Consider the following 22,659-nt stretch of genomic DNA (forward strand, 5'->3'; position numbering starts at 1 on the left):
AAATGTGTCCCCTGCTCATGTAAGCACACATAGCTCAATGATTTTCATTCAAGCCCCAACTTTCCCAGCTTGAACTTTGAAATAGAGTATCTGAGTGAAAGTGCAAAAGCTCTGGGCCTTCTTCTTTCTTCTGAGTGATTTTCAGATTAAAAACAGATATAGGGGAGCAGGTGGAGCCTATTAAAATACATACACATGGATGATTCCGGAGAAGATTTTGTAATAAGCATAAAGACGATGTACTAAAGGCAGGAGCCTTGAACCACGGAGGAGGTTCCTAGTCCTTTCCAGATGGAGAGGGAGTTGGAAGCTATGACACTAGAACAATGATCTTGGGAAATAAAATGTCATCTCCCTCAATGAAGATAATATAGAAAGAAAAGAAAGAAAAAAAATGTGCTGCCTGAGGATATTGTACTGCCCTGATTCTTACAAACTGAGAAAGGGCTGAAAACAAGGCTGGGAAAAGAGACTGCAAGTAAAAGAGAAAAGAAAAAAATAATCTATCTATATATGTAATTTTTTAAATATATAAAGATTTTATACCTAAAGATATATGTAAATTTATATATAGATAGATTTTATATCTAATGATATATACAAATGGTTATATATATCATATATAGATATAAATTATATATATATATACATATATATATCACATATATAATCTTTATTGCTATCCAGGGATCTTTCTAAAAACTCGAATTCAAAGAGGTGAAAGGTAGAGGGAGACATGGGTTGAAATCATCAGCCTACCCTCCAAAGCCAAGTTTCTTCCTTGATAAAAAGGGAAATCATAATACTTCACAATCTTCTTCATAATGTTTGTTCAATTGATCATCAAATATTTATGAGACACTTTGTCCCAGGCATTGTACTAGGGATTTGTTGTTGTTATTGTTCAGTTATGTCCAACTCTTTGAGAGCCCATTTGGGGTTTTCTTGGCAAAGATCCTAAGTGGTTTGCCATTTCCTTTGCCAGTTCATTTTTCAGAGGAGGACACTGAAGCAAACAGGGTGAAGTGACTTACCCAGGTCATATAGCTACAGAGTGTCTGAGGTCAGTTTTGATCATCTTTGTAGAGGGCAGACAGAGGTGAATTGACTTGTAAAGGGGTCACATAACTATTGAGTATTTGAGGTAGAATTTGAACACAGGTCTTCCTGACTTCAAGCCCCGTTGTAATTTTACTAGTGCAGATCAGGTACAGAGAATCCATCATACTGACATCCCTGGCTTCCTTTAAGCCCCAACTAAAACCCCACCTTCAACCAGAAGCCTTCCCCACCCCCTCTTAATTCTTGTAATTTCTCTCTCTTAATTATTTCCTACTTATCCTAAATAAGGCTCACTCCCTTCTGAGTGGCTTAATTCGACACTTTCTTGCATTCAACTCAATAAACATTTATTTCCTTGTCCAGAGTGAAAGTGAATTTCAAATAGTATAATATATTACTGGAGAATGGGGCTAAGGTTGCTTCTGAATAACAACTTCTGTCAGGTAGGAGGCAAGAGGAAAGTATAAAATTTCAAATTTGGCTGATGTGTCTTTAAAAAGGAAAAAGAAAATATCAGAAACATAAAGTGTACCACAAAATCTGGTGATATTTAAATAAGATTTAAATTCATTCTGCACTTAAACAGAAAAGTGGGAAGTGGCATTAAATTCACATAAATGCAGGATTATGTCGACCGGAGTCAGAAATATTAAGTGTGCCCACGTAATGGAAGAAAGGGGATGGCAGGTAATGGGTTCAGAAGAGGGCTCTAAGTTTTAATAGATCGTTCCTCCAAACCATCAGCATTGTAAAGTGGTGGTTAATAAATTATTTGACATGTCCATTTATTCATATTTTAACTAAAAGTAATGAACAAGCCTTGTCAGCTTACCTAGGTAGTCATTACTCTGAATCCAGCTCTCAGGTTTTCCAGACTCTAGGCACAGTGCTCTATCCACTGAGCCACCTAGCTGACTCCTAATATTGCTGGGGTGTGTGAAGTGGAAGTTTAAGGGGATCTCAGCCAGTCAGTTGCCCTTCCTTTCCTCTATTCCCCAAAATGTACATAAGACTCCAAGTTCTTTAGTTCATTGGAAATTCCAATGATGGACATTCCCATGATGGTCATTTCCATTCATGGTATACTTTCCCAGAGACATTGTTCCTAAAGCCCCAGAGTTTGGCTTTGTGTGGTGTATGTTTATGACTCTCTCCCTTGTCCTGATTAAAGACTTGTTCTTAGTAACTAACTCCTTAGTGGTTCTGTTTTTCCAAGAGGTTGACAAGACTGATATTACTATAGACTATATGTATATTACTATAGAACTTTAAGGTTGTTCAGAGTTTTCCTCACAATCCCTTTGCAAGGTTCAAAGGATATGGGTTATTATTTCCATTTTACAGATAAGGAAATCAAGGCTAAAACAGATACAAGGATTTGGCCAAGTCGGACAGGTACAAAGTTTCAAAGCAGGGACTCAACCTCAGCCCTTTGTTCTCTAATTCTATAGGTTCTTTCTATTATAATCTAGTCTCTTAAAAGTCTTTCTACAGGGGCAGCTAGGTGGCTCATTGGATAATCAGGTGTGGAAACAGGAGGTTCTGGGTTCAAATGTGGCTTTCTAATTGTGTGACCCTGAGCAAGTCACTTAACCCCAACTACCTAGCCCTTACTGCTCTTTTGCCTTGGAACCAATACTTAGTATAAGTTCTTTGATAGAAGATAAGGGTTAAAATAAAAAGTCTTTCTACTATAGCTATATTCACTTCTGGTTACTCCTTTAAAAGCAACCCCTTGGTTCTCTTGGACTCAATTTGTATTGAATAAAAGATCCATTTACTCTTAGTGCTTTGTTAGTGTTCTGAGATGATGGCCTGTGGCTGTGGCTGTGGCTGTAGTGGGATGTCATCTCAGAAACAGAATTAGGAATTTTTGTACCTGGGGCAGAGTCAATTAAGTCATTAAGAGAAGAGTAGGCAGGGCAAAGTATAAGAAACAACAATTTGGCTGCATATTCAGTTCATTTGGGAGAGGCAAGAAATCCTTTGCCCCCATGGGAGTTTGGGAAGAGAAAAATACCCACAAATAGGGGCATGAGACAATAAGCTCCTGAGTATGACAGCCCAGATCCAGGCAAAGTAACTTCATACCAAGAAGCATGGACTAGGGGAGGGAAGGAAGTGTTTAGACTACCACAGGGAAGAAATGTCTGGTCTTCTGGGATTATTTTTACCCTAGGGCAAAGCCCAAGTTGTCCTAGATATTCAACAGTATTGAGCACTTGTCCTGGAGTGATGAAGATCTAAATTCAATTCTGGCTTCTTACTATCTGTGAGACCCTGGCCAAGTCACCTCCTTCCCTATGGCCAGCCTTGACAAACGTTTTCAAAATCGCATGCCCAAACTGGACTTTCAAGCTGCCTGTGAGCCGCCCCCACCCCTCCTTACCCCAGACAGCAGAAGGGAGGAAGTGCTTGCATTGGACTGCTGGGTGGAGGGGCAGGACATGTGAAAAATGTTCTCAGGAGCTGTAGAGAGGGAGAACAGAGCATGCCTGGGCACCCATGCCAAGGCTTTGCCAACACAGCCCTAGGCTCACTCTACTCCTTGGTCTTTTCTTTGATTAGTCAAATTCTTTTTTTTTAACCTTTGCATTCTTTCTTTGTGTCAATTCTAAGACAGAAGAGTGGCAAGGGCTAGGTAGTAGGGTTTAAGTGACTTGCCCAGGTCCATACTGCTAGGAAATATCTAAAGCCAGTTTTGAATCCAGGTCCTCCCAACTGCAGACCTGGCATTCTATATTTTGTGCTACCTAGTTGCCCCTAGTTGGTCACATTCTTGAGGAAAGTACCCAGGCTAGCCATGTTCTCACTGTCCTGAAGGCTCCACTCATGACTCTCTAAACATTTCCCACCAAGCCCCCATGTAGGTACTTTCTCTCTCCTCTATATTCCCCCACTTATCAGTCTTCATTTATGTGTTGCCTTCCTCCAGTTAGAATGGAAGCTTCTTGAGTGCAGAGATATCTTTCTTTTGTTTATTTTCAGTTATATCTCCAGAACTTCACACACATTAAGCATCTAATAACTACTTGTTCACTTGACTTAACCCTGATTAGCCTCAGTTTTCTCATCTGTAAAATGGGGATAAGAATATCTGCCAAAGATGTTGTGAGGATAAAATGAATTAATATTTTAAGTACTCCACAAACTTTAAAGCTCTACATGAATACTATTATAATTATTATTTACCCACCCTAGTTACTGTTCTGTTCCAATTAAACAGAAAGTGCCTTAAGGTAGAGACTATCTCTGAGTTTCTCTAGTATTCTTTTCTGCAATTTACACACAAACTAATCCTTAACTCTTGGGGAAAAAACCATATGTTCCTACTTCAATTTTTCGTCAATCAGTGGGAGAGATTGGCCCCATTTCATTTGCTCTCCTTGCTAAGTAACAAATCAGGATTAGCTGAGAACATATATGTCTAATAATAGTAATATAATTACTGGGCTTAGGTTTGGGCTAATGTCTAGGATCTCCCCAAAAGAATGGAGTGGTAAAAAAAAATTGGTGTAAAATATGAATCAGGAAGGAGACAGACACTCATTTCCTTTATCCAAAAGAAATGCTGAGGGGGCAGCTGGGTAGCTCAGTGGGTTGAGAGTCAGGCCTAGAGATGGGAGGTCCTAGGTTCGAATCCAGACTCAGACACTTCCCAGTTGTGTGACCTTGGGCAAGTCACTTGACCCCCATTGCCCACCCTTACCACTCTTCCACCTAGGAGCCAATACACAGAAGTTAAGGATTTAAAAAAAAAAAAAAAAAAAAGAAATGCTGATACAAGACTCCACTGACAAGCATTAAATAATAGAACTCCTGTTATAATCTACCAGGAGGTTGAGTCATAAACATCAGAACAGGAAGAGTCTGTAGGACTACTGAATAGGTATTCCATATTTCATCTTGGCTTAGCATTGTTCCCCTCAGAGCAGCTCTCTTCATCTTTCTGGTGGAAGTCATCTTTGGGTTCTCCTCTCTGTGTCACCATTCACCACCGACCCAAAGACCCAGCATCACCAAAAGTCTAGGACAGGGAAGTGGGCTACCAAAGCTGTACACCTCCATCTCAGGATTTGGGATCATTTACCTAAGATCAAGAAGCAGAGAAGAGCCATCTCCAAACCAAAATCTGGATGACTTAGGCAGGTCACCAGCTTTAGCCTCTGTGTGCTCATGGCTACTTGATTGCTAAGACTAACAGGTAAATTGAGTCACCTTTACCTCACTCGTCAAAAGAAGAAGCTTTTTTGATCCACAATTGTGAAGAGAAGAAGAAAAGAGACCCAAAGAGTAGATACTCCCTCTTTTAAATGCCACCGAGTCATTGGCCCTCCCCATTCAGTAGCCAATTAGAGGGTTGTTTTGTTGACTCCAAGGCAGATGAGCCCTTAATTATAGGTAGCTGACAGAAAGCAACTCTAAAAGCAGCCAGCACACCTGGCCAGAGTTAGAAAGAGAAGCTTTACAACGTGCCCTTTTCAAACCCCACGTAAAAATGCAAAGTGTTTTCAAGTCCTTAAATGGGTAGCAGAGTGCTATCATGGGGCAGCTGGGTGGCTCAGTGGTTTGAGAGCCAGGGTTAGTGAAGGGAGGTCCTGGGTTCAAATATGGCCTCAGAAACTTCCTAGTTGTTTGACCCTGGATAAATCACTTAACCCCAATTGCTAGCTCTTACCCCTCTTCTCTCTTGGAACCAATACTTAGTAAGGGTGTTGTTTTTTTTAAATGCTATCATTATCATCACCACCATCTTTATCTTCATCATCATCATCATCAAATAATTAAGTAAACTAAAAAATACTGAAGTTTTAAATCACAACAATCTAATTATTTTATACCTTTCTGCCATTGTTATTCCCTAATGAAATTTTCTTACTCCTTACCTAAGTATTCTTATGTATGAAAAGTCACTATTTTGTAAGGGAAAGATCTCTGGAATTGGAGCAGAGGATCTGGATTCAAATCCTCTCTTTCCAATATGAGTTTCACGGCTTTAGGCAAGTAACTTCCCCTCCATGTGCCTCAGTTTCCTCAGTTATAAAATGGTTAAGCATAAACCCTGCCTGAATCTCCTTTGAGAAATTATAGGCATATGCATTTTATAACCTCTCCAGGGCTAACGAGGACAGGCAGCAGGGCATAATGGCTAAAAATCTGAACTCAATGCCAGAAAACAAAAGTTCAAGTCCTACTTTTGACACATACTGACTATGTGACCTTGGGCAATCACTAAATCCCTCATTGTTGTAAGCAACTCTTTGGGGACTTTGAGGTGCCAATCTGCACTAGCAGAGGGAGTTTCCTGATCCAGGCATTCCCTTTGGCAGCAAAATAAGTCCAATCTTCTATTCCCAAGTCCCTAACAAAAAGTATAAAAATATCTAGTCTGGATCCACACACACACACACACACACACACACACACACACACACACACACACACACACGAACCTTTGAGAAGAAAGGTTGTGAAAAAATGAATTTACCAAAGCAGCCAGTCTTCCTGGACACTGTTCATTATCTAGTTTTGTCCAGCTTGATTGGCTAACTGTGAAGTTCGAAGTAATTGGATCTGGATAGAACTAACCTAAATTGGAAGAAAAAGAAGAAAGAATTCAGTTAAGTTGTTCCATTGACCATATACTAAGCATTTGCTATGTTCCAGACATACTGTGCTAGTTACTGGGTATTCAAAGACAAAAATGAAGCAATCTCTGCCCTCAGGGAGCTTCCATTCTCATGGAGATTGCCAAGAATAAAAGATACAAGTACACAAGAAAATAAAAAATATATACAGAGAAATTTCAAGAAGGAGAGAGTCCTTTAGGAAAAGTCTTTTGTTGTGTGTTGTTGGTGGCACCTGAACAATGTCTCAGAATTGCAGCATGGAGAAATTCAACCATGGAATCAACTTGGAATCAGCCCTTCTGGGCTTGTTTCATTAAGTTTTCCAATCAGGCTTAAGTATTTTTTCTTTGGGCAGATATTTAAGACTACAAACATCTCGAGCTGATAGATGGATCTGTGTCTGAAATATTATTATTTCTCTTTTTTAAAAAAAAAGTATTGATTTTTTTTTCCCTCTGTGTATTAAGCTACAAAACATCGCCTACTGTTTCTTTTTAACTGGTGCTGCCTAAGCCTGAGAGAGCAGCCTTCCATAGAATTGCTTCCTATAACATCTGAACCTGGTTATTTCCACCTTGTTTTTCTCCAAGCTCTCCCAAGGGTTGAGTGCAATTTTGATCTTGGAAATAGCCGAGAGCAAAAGGTGGTGACGTAAAGCAAAACTTAGATGTTTGAGACCAGAGGGAGTGAGAAAAGACACTTTTTGGACATCAGAAAATCTGCAACATATCATTCTTACAGTTCAAAGCCAGAGGTGTATCAAGAAAAGCATAACAGCTCTCCTTGTCTCCTGGATCTCCTTGCTAAATGTTCCTTCATGTGCCTCTGACCTAAAAGAAAGTAGAAAAGCAATGTGATGTTTATGGATAGTGTGATAGATGTAGAATGAGGAGGGCTGAAGTTGAATCCCTTCTTTGCCATTTTCCTAAATAAGTGAGCTTTCGTCTGTTTGCCTCAGTTTCCTCAATTGTAAATTTGGGCTAATAACAGCACCAACCTTGTAGAGTTATTGTGAGGATCAAGTAAGATAATATTTGCAAAGTGCTTGGTATAGTGTGTGGCACATAGTAGATACTATATAAATGTTAACTATTGATGATTATGATGGTGATGGTCCTTGACTTTATACTCCAAAAGAAGAGCTTGGTTGTTGGTTTGTTTGGGATTTTTTTAGGGTAATAAGGAGCCATTGAGGGTTCTTAAAGAGAGGAATAACTAACTCTCCATACAAGAAAGACTAAGTAGATGAAAAATGCTTATGGTCAGTCCTGGATGTGAGTTATGGAGTGTCATGATCTTTGAGGAATTGAAAATGAGTATCTCATACAGAGAAGGCATCAAACTCAAAGCCCCCCAAATTGAAATGTAATTGGTAATGGGACTAGCTAGATGGCTCAATGGATTGAGAACCAGGTCCTGAGACTGGAGGTCTTAGATTCAAATCTGGCCTCAGACATGTTCTAGTTATGAGACCCTGGGCAAGTCACTTAACCAACATTGCCTAGCCCTTACCACTTTTCTGCCTTAGAACCAATACACAGTATTGATTCTATTATAGAAGGTAAGGTTTAAAAAAAAGTTATTGGAAAATTATCAAAATAAATAAGAAAATAGTCCAAAACAGACAATATTCATTTGTGATTTCTCAGTCAAAATGGATTCCTGGGATCCATTTCTGTTTGAATTTCATACCACTGACCTCGGGTTGTCAGTGGAGAAGCTCAAATAGGCAGTAGATCCTTTGGAATTCTGAAGAAGTAGATTGAAGGATAAAGTTGTGTGAGTAAGAATTGAATGTGCTATTCTCAGAGTGAGCATTTAGCTTACAAAGTCTAGTTTGCTACCCTTTGTTGATTGAGGACTCCAGGATAAACTTGGGAGGGAGACTGATAAAAAGACTGAAAGGGCAATGAACAACTCAGTTGCTCCACTTACATCACCTGAACTGGGTTGGAAGATCTACAACCCAGTTATAGGTGTTTGGGATTGTAAGGAGGGGGATGAGGGAGGTGTGGAGAGCCTTGTGATGGAAACTTGTATATATTGCCTGTTCGCTGCCTAGTCGGTCAGCACTACTTAGCCCATCATTGAAGTGCTCTCTTTCATGAAAGGAATAAACAGTTGCCTCTTTTTACTCTCCTACCTTCTGATATCAGGTTTTGCTTATTTGAGTGAATAGGGCACTTGTGCTCATTCCTGAGTGGAGCACTTGTCATCATTTTTACCTCACACAAAATGAATGATCAAAGACTTGGACAAGAGTCCCATATGATAGGCAGCCACGGATGGGTAACAATCTGTCTGTCTGAGTGAAAGCCTACATTCATGAGCAGGCACTGCTAGACTCATTTGAGTATATATTAGGTACTAAGGATGGAATAAACGATAACCCTTTCCCTTGAGAAACTTAGTACCATGATACTTCTTTCTAGATCTTTCCTTTGTTATTCCACTATCACATTCCACTATCTTTTTTTTAAACCCTTACCTTCCATCTTAAAATTAATACTGAGTATTGCTTCTAAGGCAGAAGAGTGGTAAGGGTAGGAAATGGGGGTCAAGTGACTTGTCCAGGGTCACACACAGTATTGATTCTTTTTCTTTCTTTTTTTTCTTTTTTCTTTTTTCTTTTTTCTTTTTCTTTTTTTCTTTTTTCTTTTTTATTTTTAAACCCTTACTTTCCATCTTGGAGTCAATACTTGTATTGGTTCCAAGGCAGAAGAGTGGTAAGGACTAGGCAATAGGGGTTAAGTGACTTGCCCAGGGTCACACAGATCAGATCAGATTTGAACCTAGAACATCCTGTCTCTAGGCCTGGCTTTCAATCCACTGAGCCACCCAGCTGCCCCAACTATCTTTTTTTTCTGATAGCATTTCTAGTTTGTTTTTTAACTGAAATTAATGTTTTTCAATTTCATGTAGAAGCAGTTTTTGACAATTATTTTCTGACATTTTGCAATTCAGATTCTCCCCTGCCTTCCCTTCCCACCCCACTACCCCAAAGAGTAAATAGACTGATAGTATTTCTATTTCTATCACTTACCACAGTGCCTGGCAAATAGTAAATGCTTAATAAATGTTTCTTGAATTGTTGACCCCTTCTTGTATAATTTATATCTTGCCCCAACCTCAATTAGAACATAAGTTCCTTAACGTGAGGTGCTAAGTAAATTTTATCTTTGTATCACAGGTTCCAAATCCCATTTTAAACATAGTAAATCTCTTAAAAATGGATTTTAGGGGGCATCTATTAACTTCAGTGGATAGAATTCCAAACCTGGAGTCAGAAGGACCTGACTTCAAATCTGGCCTAGGAAGAGACCTTACTAGCTGTGTGACCCTGGACAAGACACTTAACTCTGTGTAGCCCTTGCCCTTTTTCTATCTTAAAATTGATACTAAAACAGAAGGTAAAGGTTTTAATTTTTAATTAAAATTAATTTTTAAAATGAATGCATTTTTGGAACTAATCAATTGTTATCATTCGATAACATTTACAGACATTGAGACAATGAGGCATCACTAATAACATCACCTGAAATGATCACTTAGAGACATCGGATGAGTAGGTCCAAAATAATCCTGCATACACTTTAAGGGCTAAGGTTAAACAATAGATAGATGGCATTAATTCTGTAAAGGAATCCTGAAGGAGATATCCTAGTAACCTCTTTGAGGGCGGAGACTTGTTTTCATTTTGTCTTTCTATCAGTAGCACCCAGAACATTGAGGGATCATCATTCAAAAAAAAGTATACGTTTATATACTTTTAACTTTAACTTGCATTATTGATATTTTTCTATCACTTTCTTAAGCCCTGGGTTTGTACAATAAAGCAAGCTGGATTTGTGCGTTTGCTGATTTTCAAGGTGTAAATGTTCACAATAAAATGTGGCCACACATCCCAGGAAACTATCTCATCAGACAGGCTTGGAAAAAAAAACACAGAACTATTAGATAGTCAGAAAAAGCAAGTCTTTAATGAGGATATGGATAGGTCCAATATTCGGCCACCACACAGAGCCCAGCATCAAGATCTACACAGGACCTACACCCTGGGGATTCTGGGTATATATCCCTGGGAGAAGGCACCATGCTAGAGGCTAGCTCTGAAGAGGGACAGAACTTGGGGATCTCTTATACCCTCTGGAGAACTAGGTATGGCAAACCTGCATAGAAAAACTGTAAGCATATGTAAAGAAGTCTGTAGCCAGCCTCAGGAGTATTAGGGAACCATCAACTGTTACAATTTCAAAGGAAAGGGTCAAACCAAGAGCTGGGCTTCCTGAAAAGGATCTTTAATACAAGGGGAGAAGCTTCTAAAACAAATGAAGACACTCAACATTTTGACTATGTCCACAGATCCCACCTACACTAGGGGTCCCCAAACAGTTTAAGGTCTATAGTTCAACCCAAAACAAGTGTCTAGTCCTGGGGTTTCTCAAAAGGCAGGAGTAAAATTGAGGTGTCCAGATTTCATGTTGATGGGCTAAACCAGGTTGAGAGTAACCAATGGGCCACAAATTTGTGACTGAGTTGGAGAGGATGGCAGTGACTACTCTAAGTATGTGAATGGATGGTTAAGAATAATTTGTTCCAATTACCAAGAAGACGGCTGAAGCATGTGCTGTGTGGCATCTAGAAACTGTTTAGACCTCAAAGATACCAGGGTCATTCGCTGCCTCTTGGGCCATCATCAGTCATCCTGAGTTTTGCCTTGCCATTGGACTATGATGACTCTAGAAGAGAGAGTAAGGCTGATGACTTTAGGTAACTGCCTCACTTAAATCCAATGTATACACAAAGTCAAGACATCATTCTGTGTCCTCACTAGTCCTCTTAGAAAACAAAGGACAAGAAACAACATGTGTCAGGCTCTGTCCCAGATGATATGGATATAAAGATGAAAATGGAACAACCTTTCCTTCAAAGGGCTTACATTCAATATTTCCATGAAGTCTCATTCCTTTCTCTCCTTCCCTTTGTTTCAGGTGTCTGATAGATGTGACTACGTCTTTGTCAATGGAAAGGAAATGAAGGGCAGAGTGAAAGTTGTGGTGAACTTTACCTACCAGCACCTAAGTAGCCCCCTGGAGATGACTGTGTGGGTGCCTCGCCTCCCGCTCCAGATTGAAGTCTCTGACACAGAACTCAACCAGATCAAGGGCTGGCGGGTTCCCATTGTCTCCAATAAGAGGTAGCTTTTATCAGAATATCTCCCACCTCGCACACACACACACACACACACACACATACACACACACACACACATCTGTGTGGTACAATGTAGTGTTGACTTTGGACTTAAAAGACCTTGATTTATAGCTCTACCAACTTACTGCTCCTTATCGACAGGGAGCATAACACAGTAGAGAAACTCAAGACTTAAAGTTAAGAAGACTTTGGTTTGAATGCTTCCTCAGGTACTTGACTAGCTGGTGGTCATGGGACAACTCATGGGACATCCTCTATGAACTTCAGTCTCGTTTTCAAAAAGGGAATAATCATACCTGCAGTGATTACACTACAAATCTGCCCAAGGTCACAAAGCCATTATATGTCAGAGTCAGAAGATGAACCCAAATCTTTCTGGCTTTATCTACTAAGCTGAATATAAAAACTCAAGTAGGGCAGCAAAGTGAAGTAGTATGTTAGAGCACCAGACCTGGAGTTAGGAGGATCTGGATTCAAATCTGGTCTAGGACACTTCCTTATCATATGACCCTAAGCAAGTTATTTAACCATGTTTACTTAGGTCTTGCCTTTCTGTCTTAGTGTTTACTAAGACCAAAAGTAAAGATTTAAAAAAACACAGACATGAACCTTGGGACCCTAGAACCCCAAGGGATCTGTGGATAGATTTCCAGGAGGTCTATGAATAAGGCTGGGGAAAAGGTAGAATTACATTTTTATTTTCTATAATTGTGATTTCCTCCAATAGTTAATTTTTAAAATTACACTGGAGATCCCACAAGTTGCACCAGACTGCCAAAGAGGTCCATGATGCCAAAAAGGTTAAAAAGTCCTGGACCAGATGATACTCTAATTGCCATCTATATAGAAATTTGAGATTTGCAAAGAACTTTGTGAATGTTACTTGATCTGCCCAACCACCCCATGAGTTCTGTACTTTTATTAACCCCATTTTATAGATGTGGAAACTGAGATCCAAGAAAGTATAAGTAACTTAATTAAGGTCACACAGTAATTAAGTGCTTGAGGAAGATTTGAAATGAAATCTCACTGACTCCAAGGATATCATTTCCTAACTAGTGTAACAACCTTTCTCTCTAATTGATCTCTGAGGTCCCTTCCAGCTTGCAATTTCTCAATCAACAAGCATTATTTATTAAGCACCTACTGTGTATCAGGCACTTAGTTAAGTCCTGGGGATTGCAAGTACAATGAAGGAAGCAGTCCTTATTAACAGCAAGTTTATATTCTGGGTAGGACAACAGGTCTTTATGTAAAGGCAAACAGCAGAAATATAAAGTGAATAAATACAAAGTAGTTAAAGTAGTTAAGACAGTTTGGGAGGGAGGGCACCAGCAGCTGGAGGAATCGGGAAAGACTTCAAGCGAAAAGTGTTGCTTGAGCTGAGATGAATTCCATAAGACAGACACAAGAAGGGAGTCATCATATAATAGTGAAAAATGTGTTTCCTGGGTAAGTATGCTTTGGCAAAGGGAGAAGGATGACTTCTCAGGAAGAGAGTACAGTGAATGATGATCCCTCTTCTCCTTGGGATAGTCCTGCTGCCCTCAGGAAGAATGCAGAGATGAACTGCTACCTAAAGGGGTTTCTGGCTTTGATTAGGAGATGGGGGTGGAGGAGAGGTTGCTACAGAATGCCAGCCACCATTGAGAAGGACCAAATGTACTGTAGCAATACAAGAACCTGTCATTGAGGTGGGAAGACAATCCTGGGGTCCAGTCCAGATGTTGTAACAGCTGCACAGTCCAGATGGTTAACACGGCCAGTTGGCAGGACTGAGCGGCTGCTATGGTGGAGATGAAAACAAAAGCATTTATAGTGAGGTGGGTGGGGGGTATCTAACAGAGATCCTCAGCTCTAATAGAGGAAACAGAAATTCTAAAGAGAAACCAAGTAGAGGAGTTGATCTAGATTCTGCAATGGGCAGAGTTGACTTCCTCATTTTGAAGTGTCCTACAGGAAAGCTAAGTGATACAGCAGATAGAGTGCTAGACCTAAAGTCCAGAAGACTCATTTTTATGAGTTCAAATCCAGCCTCAGACACTTACCAGTTCTGGGACTCTGGACAAGTCACTTCACCCTGTTGACCTCAGTTTCCTCATCTGTAAAATGAACTGGAGAAGGAAATGGCAAGCCACTCCAGTATCTTCACCAAGAAAGCCCCAAATGGGGTCACAAAGAGTCAGACCTGACAAAAAAAATGCTTGAAACAGGAAATGGGACAAGGAGATGCAGACAGCAACCCAATAGCACACAGGTTTGAATGACCTTCTTAGGATGGATCTCTCTAACCTGGAAGGAAGCCTAGATACCTTCCAGCATTAGCATTCTATGAATCAAATGCACAAGAGTCTTTCACAAGGCATGAACCCTAACCTGTCCACTTAAGAATGCTGCAAGGATTGGTACGAGGAAGAGAAGTAGAAGAGGTAAGAAGGAGATTCTACCTGAGTTTGTTCCTGCTACTGACTAGCTAGCTGTGTGACCATCCTAGATATGTGACTTAATTTCCCTGTACCTCAGTGTTGTTGTTTTTTTAATGAGGAAGTTGTACTTAATGACTTCCCAAACAGCTCCAGATCTATCATCCTATGGTTTGACTTGAAGTCAGAAAAATATGAGTTTGAATCCTGCTTCTGATATTTATTAGCTGTGTGACCCTGGGCTCATCACTATGTTGAGTGTTGAGTCTGAATCACAGTAAAATGGAAATAATCACCCCTCTTTTAAAGGGCTATTGTGAGGAGCAGATGAGATAAGATATATATATATATATACATTATTTTAACAGTTAAGTGCTTTGTAAATGTCTGTAATTTATTATCATTTTCCCCCCTCTTGAAATGATAATGATATTAGCTGCCTTTGTGTGGCACTTTACAGGCAACAAAGTACGTTTAGGTTTTTTTTCAATATTTTCATATATATTTATATTATGTGTCAACTTGTCTTTGTACACATGGTATCTTCCCAGTACAATGTAAGTTATTTGAGGGCAAGGGATTGTTTCACTTCTGTCTGTATCCCTGGGGTTCAAAATAGGGCTTCAGGACTGTATAAATGCTTTGTTAATTGATTGGTTATTGACAGTGTGATCCACTATATACTCACACAGAACCTCCCATCCCATTCCTTAAAATTTTAAGTTCCCTGAAACCAGTGGTGTCACACTCAAATAGAAATCAATCTGGTAGACCACAAATTGACCTGGAAACCACAAATTAATATCGTCTACATTGTATTTGTATTGATTTTATTATTTTCTCAATTATATTTTAATTTGTTTCCATTTAGGAGTCTTGCTGACTGGCTTGTGGCAGTAGGCTAAGAGTTTGACACTTCTGCTTTAGACCGTAGCTTGCCTAATGACTTCTTGGTTGTTATCAAAAAGCAATCAACATGGGGTAGCTGGGTGGCTCAGTGGATTGAGAGTCAGGCCTAGAGACAGGAGGTCCTGGGTTCAAATCCTGCCTCAGACACTTCCCAGCTGTGTGACCCTGGGCAAGTCACTTGACCCCCATTGCCTACCCCTTACCAATCTTCTGCCTTGGAGCCAATACTCAGAAGTTAAGGGTTTAAAATAAAAAAATTAAATTAAAAAAAAAAGCAATCAACAGACACTTTTGAGACCTTATAATACTTAAGGCACTCTGGAAATACAATGAAAAAAAGTCAAACAATATCTTTTCCTCAAGTAGCTTAGACTCTATAAAGGAAAATAATGGCTCCTATTCTCCCCTCTGACTCTACCAGGCCAGTTCGGGACAGCGATGATGAGGAAGAGGATGAGAAGCGTGGCAAAGGCTGTGCTCTTCAGTACCAACATGCCATGGTGCGTGTCCTTACTCAGTTTGTGGCTGAGGCCTCTGACTCTGGAGGGCAGCTGGCCCACCTGCTGGGCTCTGACTGGCAAGTGGACATCACAGATTTGGTGAACAATTTCATGCAGGTGGACGAGCCAAGGATTGCCAAGCTACAAGGAGGACAAGTTCTGATTGGGCAGGAGCTTGGAATGACTACCATTCAGGTAAGGAAGTCCAGAGAGCTGAGATTCTGATTCTCTACCTCAGCCCTGCCCTGTAAGAGAGTTTGCCCAAAGATGAGAATTCCACTCTTGAGGGATTAAAATCTAGGGCCAAAAAGGAGGCTGTCTCCTTTTATATATCCTGGTGAGTGGAGTTCTTAACAAAGTCAAGAAGACCTGGATTTGAATCATACATACCTCTGACATCAACCACAGACAGTCACTGGATCCCTCTGAGCCTTAAGCAGCTCTCAAGGGATAGATAGATAGATAGATAGATAGATAGATAGATAGATTGATAGATTGATAGATAGATAGATATTAATGGATAGATAGATAAATGGTTGGACAGATGGATGGATAGACAGACAGACAAATAGATAGATAGATAGATAGATAGATAGATAGATAGATAGATAGATAGATAGATAGATAGATGGTTGGACGGATGGATAGATAGATGATAGATAGATAGATAGATAGATAGATAGATAGATAGATGGTTGGATGGATGGATAGATAGATAAATAGATAGATAGATAGATAGATATAGATAGATAGGTGGGTGGGTAAATAGGTGGATAGATGGGGAGAGAGAGAGAGAGAGAGAGAGAGAGAGAGAGAGAGAGAGAGAGATGGAGATGTATATATGTTGTACTCTATAAGGGAGTTCCCCACGCTGGTAGAACCTTGACTTTGACATGGTTATTAACTGTCATTGTCTAAAATACATTAAACAAGAGCAGAAGCCCACGTGACTATGGGCTTTGTCATTTTCTAGGATACAACTTTGAAATTCCCAACATATTTTAAGATAGTGTCCCTATAACTTTGGCAGCTAGGTGGTACATTGGATAAAGCACTGCACTTGGGATCAGGAAAACTCATTTTCATGTGTTCAAATCAGTCCTCAGATACTTACTAGCTGTGTGACCCTGGGTAAGTCACTTAATCCTATTTGCCTATTTTCTCATCTGCAAAATGAGCTAGAGGATAAAATGGGGAACCACTCTAGTACCTTTGCCAAGAAAACCCCAAATAGGGGTTACAGAGATTTGGACATATCTGAAGAACACATTTACCAAACAAGGAATTTCCAAGAGTAGAGATGGGAAATTGGTTATAAATTTCCTAAAACAACTAGCCATGCCGTCCTGCTCTCATCTTGACCATAATCTGTTCCTTTGTACTCCATATTATCATCTTGTCATCCTCTCCTTAAAGTACTTCATTTAAATAATTATTCATTCATTAAGCTGGAACTATGTGCAGGGTACTGTACTGAGTGCTCAGGGAAAGGGCCAAGTTATCCTAGACAGGTAGCTGCCCTCATGAACAAAGGAAAATAGAGCAAATACACAGGTTATTCAGCTTTAATGAATCTGCTAATCCATCCAGTGATGCAAATTGAAATCAATCAATACCTGCCTGTTGTGTACAGCTCTCATCTGTGTCCTCCAATAAATCCTTCCAGAAATCCATATGATATGCCCAGGGCTTGGCTCTCAGTCTCTTGACACTGCATGGATGTCAGGGGAGAACACTGCTTGTATCTCCTAAGTCAGTGATGGGCAAACTTTTTAAAGATGGGGCCAAAGGAAAGGAAATGCTCATCTGTCAGTCTGTTTATAAGGCAACTCTTTTGAAGTTTCATTGTATTGTCTCCTTCTCTCGTTGTATTAATCAGATTAGGAATAATGTCTTGAGGCCAGATAGAACATTTCAGGGGGCCACATCTGGCCTGTGGGCCATAGTTTGCCCATCACTGTCCTAAGTCCATCTTTTCATTTTAGTCATGAATTTCTTAGATGACATCCTGGCCAGTCCCTTGTTTATAATGTGTTACATGCAACTCCTATGCACTATGCATCTTTCTATTGTCCATTGGGTGACTCTCAACTTCCCTTCTTCAGACTATAGTGTACTATGTCTATAGCCAAAAGAACATCACAGGAAAAATATCAATATCAAAAAAATTTTTAACTAAAATAAAGATGTGCCTTTCCTTTAATAAAAGCTTAGGGTCATTTATAAGAACTGCATCATTTGGAACAGGGAGGTGGCTCAGTGGATAGAGAACCAGGTCTGTGAATGAGAGATCCTGGGTTCAAATCTAGTCTCAGATGCTTCCTAGCTATGTCACCCTGGACAAGTCACAACTACAATTGACTATCCCTTACCACTCTTCTGCCTTGAAATCAATACTTAGTATCAGTTTGAGGACAGAAGGTAAGGGTTTAAAAAAGAATTACATAATTTTCCAAACTTTGTCTGTATAAATCTCCTATGCCCATTCAATTCTGGGCCCATTTCATTGGCCATTTGCCCACAGGTAACTATCAGGTAAAAGAATACGTGAATTAACCCAGCCTCAGAAAGAGTTTGAGTTCAACTCTAGTCTGAATCATTCCCCAATTAGACCAAGCAAAGCATCCACACTGTTAGTATATTTTTCTTTAGAAAGGCTTTACATTTCTAGAGAGATGGAAGTCTGAAGTGGGGCATGGACTGCTATGAAAAAAAAACAATTTACGGGCAGCTGGGTAGCTCAGTGGATTGAGAGCCAGGCCTAGAGACAGGAGGTCCTAGGTTCAAATCCAGCCTCAGACACTTCCCAGCTGTGTGACCCTGGGCAAGTCACTTGACCCCCGTTGCCTACCCTTACCACTCTTCCACCCTAGGAGCCAATACACAGAAGTTAAGGGTTTATAAAAAAAAAAAAAACAATTTAGCAACATTTGTTCTAGGCCAATTGGATATGAGACAATATACCATAATAGGTAGGATATTGAATTTAGAACCAGGAAAACCTGAGTTCAAATTCTACCTTAAGCACTTACTATATGACCTTGGTTCCCTGAATCAAGGCAACTGTGGTTGGGACTGAAAGGCAGCATAGCATGATAGCGAGAGGGCTGGTCTAGAGACCAGGGAGACTCGATTTCAAACCCCACATTTAATGTGTACTGACTGTAACTCTGGGCAAGTCATTTAACATCTATGTGCTCTAGGTATCTTTCTATCAGAGTAGGTACTGATCAACATTGGCAGGAGAAGTTTTCTCATTGGGAGTTCCTTGCACCAATGGAATCATCCATCCAGTACAAAATAATGATAACGATCATTTATGAACAAATGTCCCGAGTGGTAGAGGAGTGGAGGAAGATGATTCATTTCCAAAGCTCATCAGACTCTATGAAGATTAGATGTTGACTGCTTGAGTAGGAAGAAGTCTTATATAGTTTGTCATTGGAAGACATCAATTGATCTGACAATCAGCAAGAATTAATGAACTGCCTACTGTGTGTCTGGCACTGCACTAAATGTTGAGAAGGCAGAGGGGGGAAAATGGTTCCTACCTTCAGTGAGCTTACATTTTATCAGTAAAACAGCACCTAACTACATATTTGAGACTTTCAGGATCTTCAGTAAGGGAAGAGGGAGGCTATGACTCCCAACCACTGATGTCCTGGGTATTTGTCCATCACAGTATTTCACAGAATCATGGAGCATCGTCTTGGGCCATTATCCTCCATCTAGTCCAAACTCTACTAAAAAGCAAACCTCTACTTGAGAAGTAGCCATTCAGCCTTGGCTTAAAGAATTCCCAAACTCTCCACTTCCCAAGGCAACACATTCTACTTTGTACAGCTCTAATCTATAAGGAAGTTGCCCCTTAGATGGAGCCTAAACTGGACTCAACAATTCCTGCCCGTGGTATCTAATCTTCACCTCTTCTCCCTCTTCTGTGACACTCCACGTTTCCTATTAGTATTCTTTTGAGCCGGGCATCCCCTTGTCCTTCACCAGTCTTCATATGGCATGAGCTCAGCTCTTTCACCTTTCCTGTCTATTCACTCTTGATGCTCTCTAGCTTAATCAATATCTTTCTTAAAATGTGAAGTCCAGAATTGAACATGTTATTATTTTACTGAAGTTATTATTCCTCATATTAATTCTCATCTCAATAATGCCTTCATACTAGCAGGATCATCTTGTTTCTCTTGATGCAGCATTCCTATATTAATTCCATGAATTTACCTCATTGATATAGGCACTTCTTCCAATGGGACAGATCCATACCCTCTCATCCTTTATAATGCCTGCTTGTGTTTCCCCCTAATTTCTCTTCCCAAGGTCCCTATGGGGGTTCCTACTAGATCACTTGATATTTTCTAGATATCGGTGAAGTATCAGCGATATCAACCAATTATCCTTTTCTCTGGCTACATGATTGCTCCCTCTCACTTCCTTTTCTAGCCATATCTAGAGCTAGTTGATGGAATGAAAAGAGTTCTGAACTTGAAGTCACAGACCCGAGTTCAAATCCTCTCCCTGCTACTAAGTAACTGTGTGAACTTAGGCAATTTCATAATCTCTATGAGTCTCTCTTCCTTATCTATAAAATCATTTTGGACTAGATGACCTCCACGTTCCCTTCTAGCTCTGGATCTGCGATCTTCTCTGATATAATTCATTGTCAGCAATAGGTGACATCATATTGATTCTTACCTTTCTGTGACTCATGATTTTCATTCATCATATTCTTTGGCATTCCAACTGGAAGAGCACTGCTGTTAAAAAGATGCCCCCTTCCCATCTCTTGTGATACAAATTTCAGAAATTTCTAATACTTTTTATAAAACATTCAGAGGTTTTCTCAGCTTTCTAAATATGTCTGATTTCCTGTTGAGGGATACTGAGTCCTGTTTCTATCCTGCGCCAATCTTCCAAGCTAATAGCGATGCACCCTCTCTTCCAACATTAAAAAACAGAGCCATCTTTAGTTGCAGCTAGAGAGTATTGTTAGTCCCCTGGCCTTGGGGGCACCAAGCATTTCTCCTTATTGCTTCCTTGTCCCCTTGTGGCACAAGTCTTTTCATCTGCCATCACCTAAGAACATACAACCCATCTCTCCCTGTCAAAGGCAGGCAAGGGAATTGATGAGGGTGACTAGATGGAGCTTTCCAACTTTGGTATCAAGGCTTAAGGAGTTTGGGGACTCAAGGTACAATTCAACATGTGTGCTCATAAATCTCCCTGGCAGCAGCTCTGAAAGGGAAATTCAGAGAGAGACAGATGCCCATGAGGTCAAACTTTCAGTAATAATTCAGTATAACCCATTCAATCCAGAAAAGCAGGTCTCCAAAGAGTTGTTTCAACTGCAATCCTGTCCCACTTACTTATTCAGGCTACAAAAAATAAATTAAAATAAATAAAACCTTCCCAAATAGCTTCCCCCCACTGAAGAAATATTTCTCTATGGCAATGCCTGTTCCATGCGACCCTTTATTTTAGTTCTCTGCTAAAGGCCTGATGGGATAAACATGAGATTCATTATACAGTTATAGGCATATAGAGATACTGAGATTGGGGAGGAAGGGAATGAACACAATGCTACTGTTGGAGTCAGCAAAACCTGAACTGCTTCAAATATTAGCTGCGACATGATCCTGGGTGAGTCATTGAAACTCTGAGCCTTAGTTTTCTCATCTGTAAAATGGGGATCATTTCACGAAATGCCCAGGGTTGTTGTGAGATATACATGAAGTGCTTTGCAAACCTCAAAGCACTATATAACTAATGCATGTGTTATTGATCATATTTTATTATCAATTAATCAAATTTTTAGTTCTTAATATTATTCATTAAATAACTGGTATTTATTTGATATTAATTATTAGCCATTATTATTTTTATTAAATTATTCTTATTTTTATAAGTACTTTAAAGGCATGGGGCAGGTTTGAACCCAGTATTAAATAATATTCCCAAATGTAAAGACAATATCTGGTCCACTATTCAAAGTAATAAGTACTGGATAATAGCTCCCATCATAACAAAGTGGGAAGATGATTGGACTTGGATTCAGAAGTCCAGTTGAAGTCCTGGTGCTGCTGCCACTGAAAGTCCTAGGGTTATAGATTAAAGACTGGAAAGAGTCTTTGGGACCATCCAGTCCGGGTCCTTCATTTTATAAATGAGGAAATAAGGCCTGGAACAGTTTGATGCCTTGACAAAGATCACATGTTGCTACTGTTGTTCAGTTTTTTTCAGTTGTGTCTGACTCTTCATGATACCATTTGAGGTTTCCTTGGCAAAGATATTAGAGTGGTTTGTCATTTCCTTCCCCAGATCATTTTACAGATGAGAAAACTAAGACAAACAAGGTTAAGTGACTTACCCAGAGTCATACAGCTATTAAGTATCTGAGGTTGGATTTAAATTCAGGAAGAGATCACAGATCACAGGGTAAGAATCAAATGAGATGACAACTGTAGACCAGTAGATGATTCATTGAATAGAGCCGTGGACTGAGAGTTCAGGAAGTCCTAAGTTTAAAACTTGCCTCAGACACGCTAGCTATGTAACCCTGGGCAAATCACTTACCTTCGCTTTGCCTCAGTTTCCTCATCCATAAAATGGGAATAATAATAACACCTACCTCACAAGATCATTGGGAGTATCAAATGAAGTAATATATTTATTATCCTTTGTAAACCTTAATGCTAGCTATTATTATCATTAAATAAATAATGGGCTTTACATTCTCTATATACATGTATATAATATACATAATAATATATGCTATAATACATATGTGTAGCTATATAAATGTTAGCAATTTTTAAATTATTATTAATAAGTAGAAAAATTCTAAGATTCCCTCTAGGTCGAAGCCAGTGATGGCAAATCTTTTAAGGGGGCAGGTGATGTCTTTAGGCAAGT

The 22,659-nt window shown here is 39.7% G+C and overlaps 1 protein-coding gene across 1 annotated transcript in view; it reads left to right on the forward strand.

Moving 5' to 3' along the window:
- The window catches only part of LOC123232317 (transmembrane protein 132D-like), a 1,040,749-nt gene that overhangs the window by 1,012,447 nt on the left and 5,643 nt on the right, over window positions 1–22,659 (forward strand). The window contains exons 6-7 of the mRNA XM_044658730.1: window positions 11,684–11,889; window positions 15,660–15,933. Coding sequence (XP_044514665.1) covers window positions 11,684–11,889; window positions 15,660–15,933 — 480 coding nt within the window. The remainder of the gene's footprint in view (window positions 1–11,683; window positions 11,890–15,659; window positions 15,934–22,659) is intronic.

Source organism: Gracilinanus agilis, chromosome 1, assembly GCF_016433145.1.
Source record: "Gracilinanus agilis isolate LMUSP501 chromosome 1, AgileGrace, whole genome shotgun sequence".
Classification (NCBI taxonomy): domain Eukaryota; kingdom Metazoa; phylum Chordata; class Mammalia; order Didelphimorphia; family Didelphidae; genus Gracilinanus; species Gracilinanus agilis.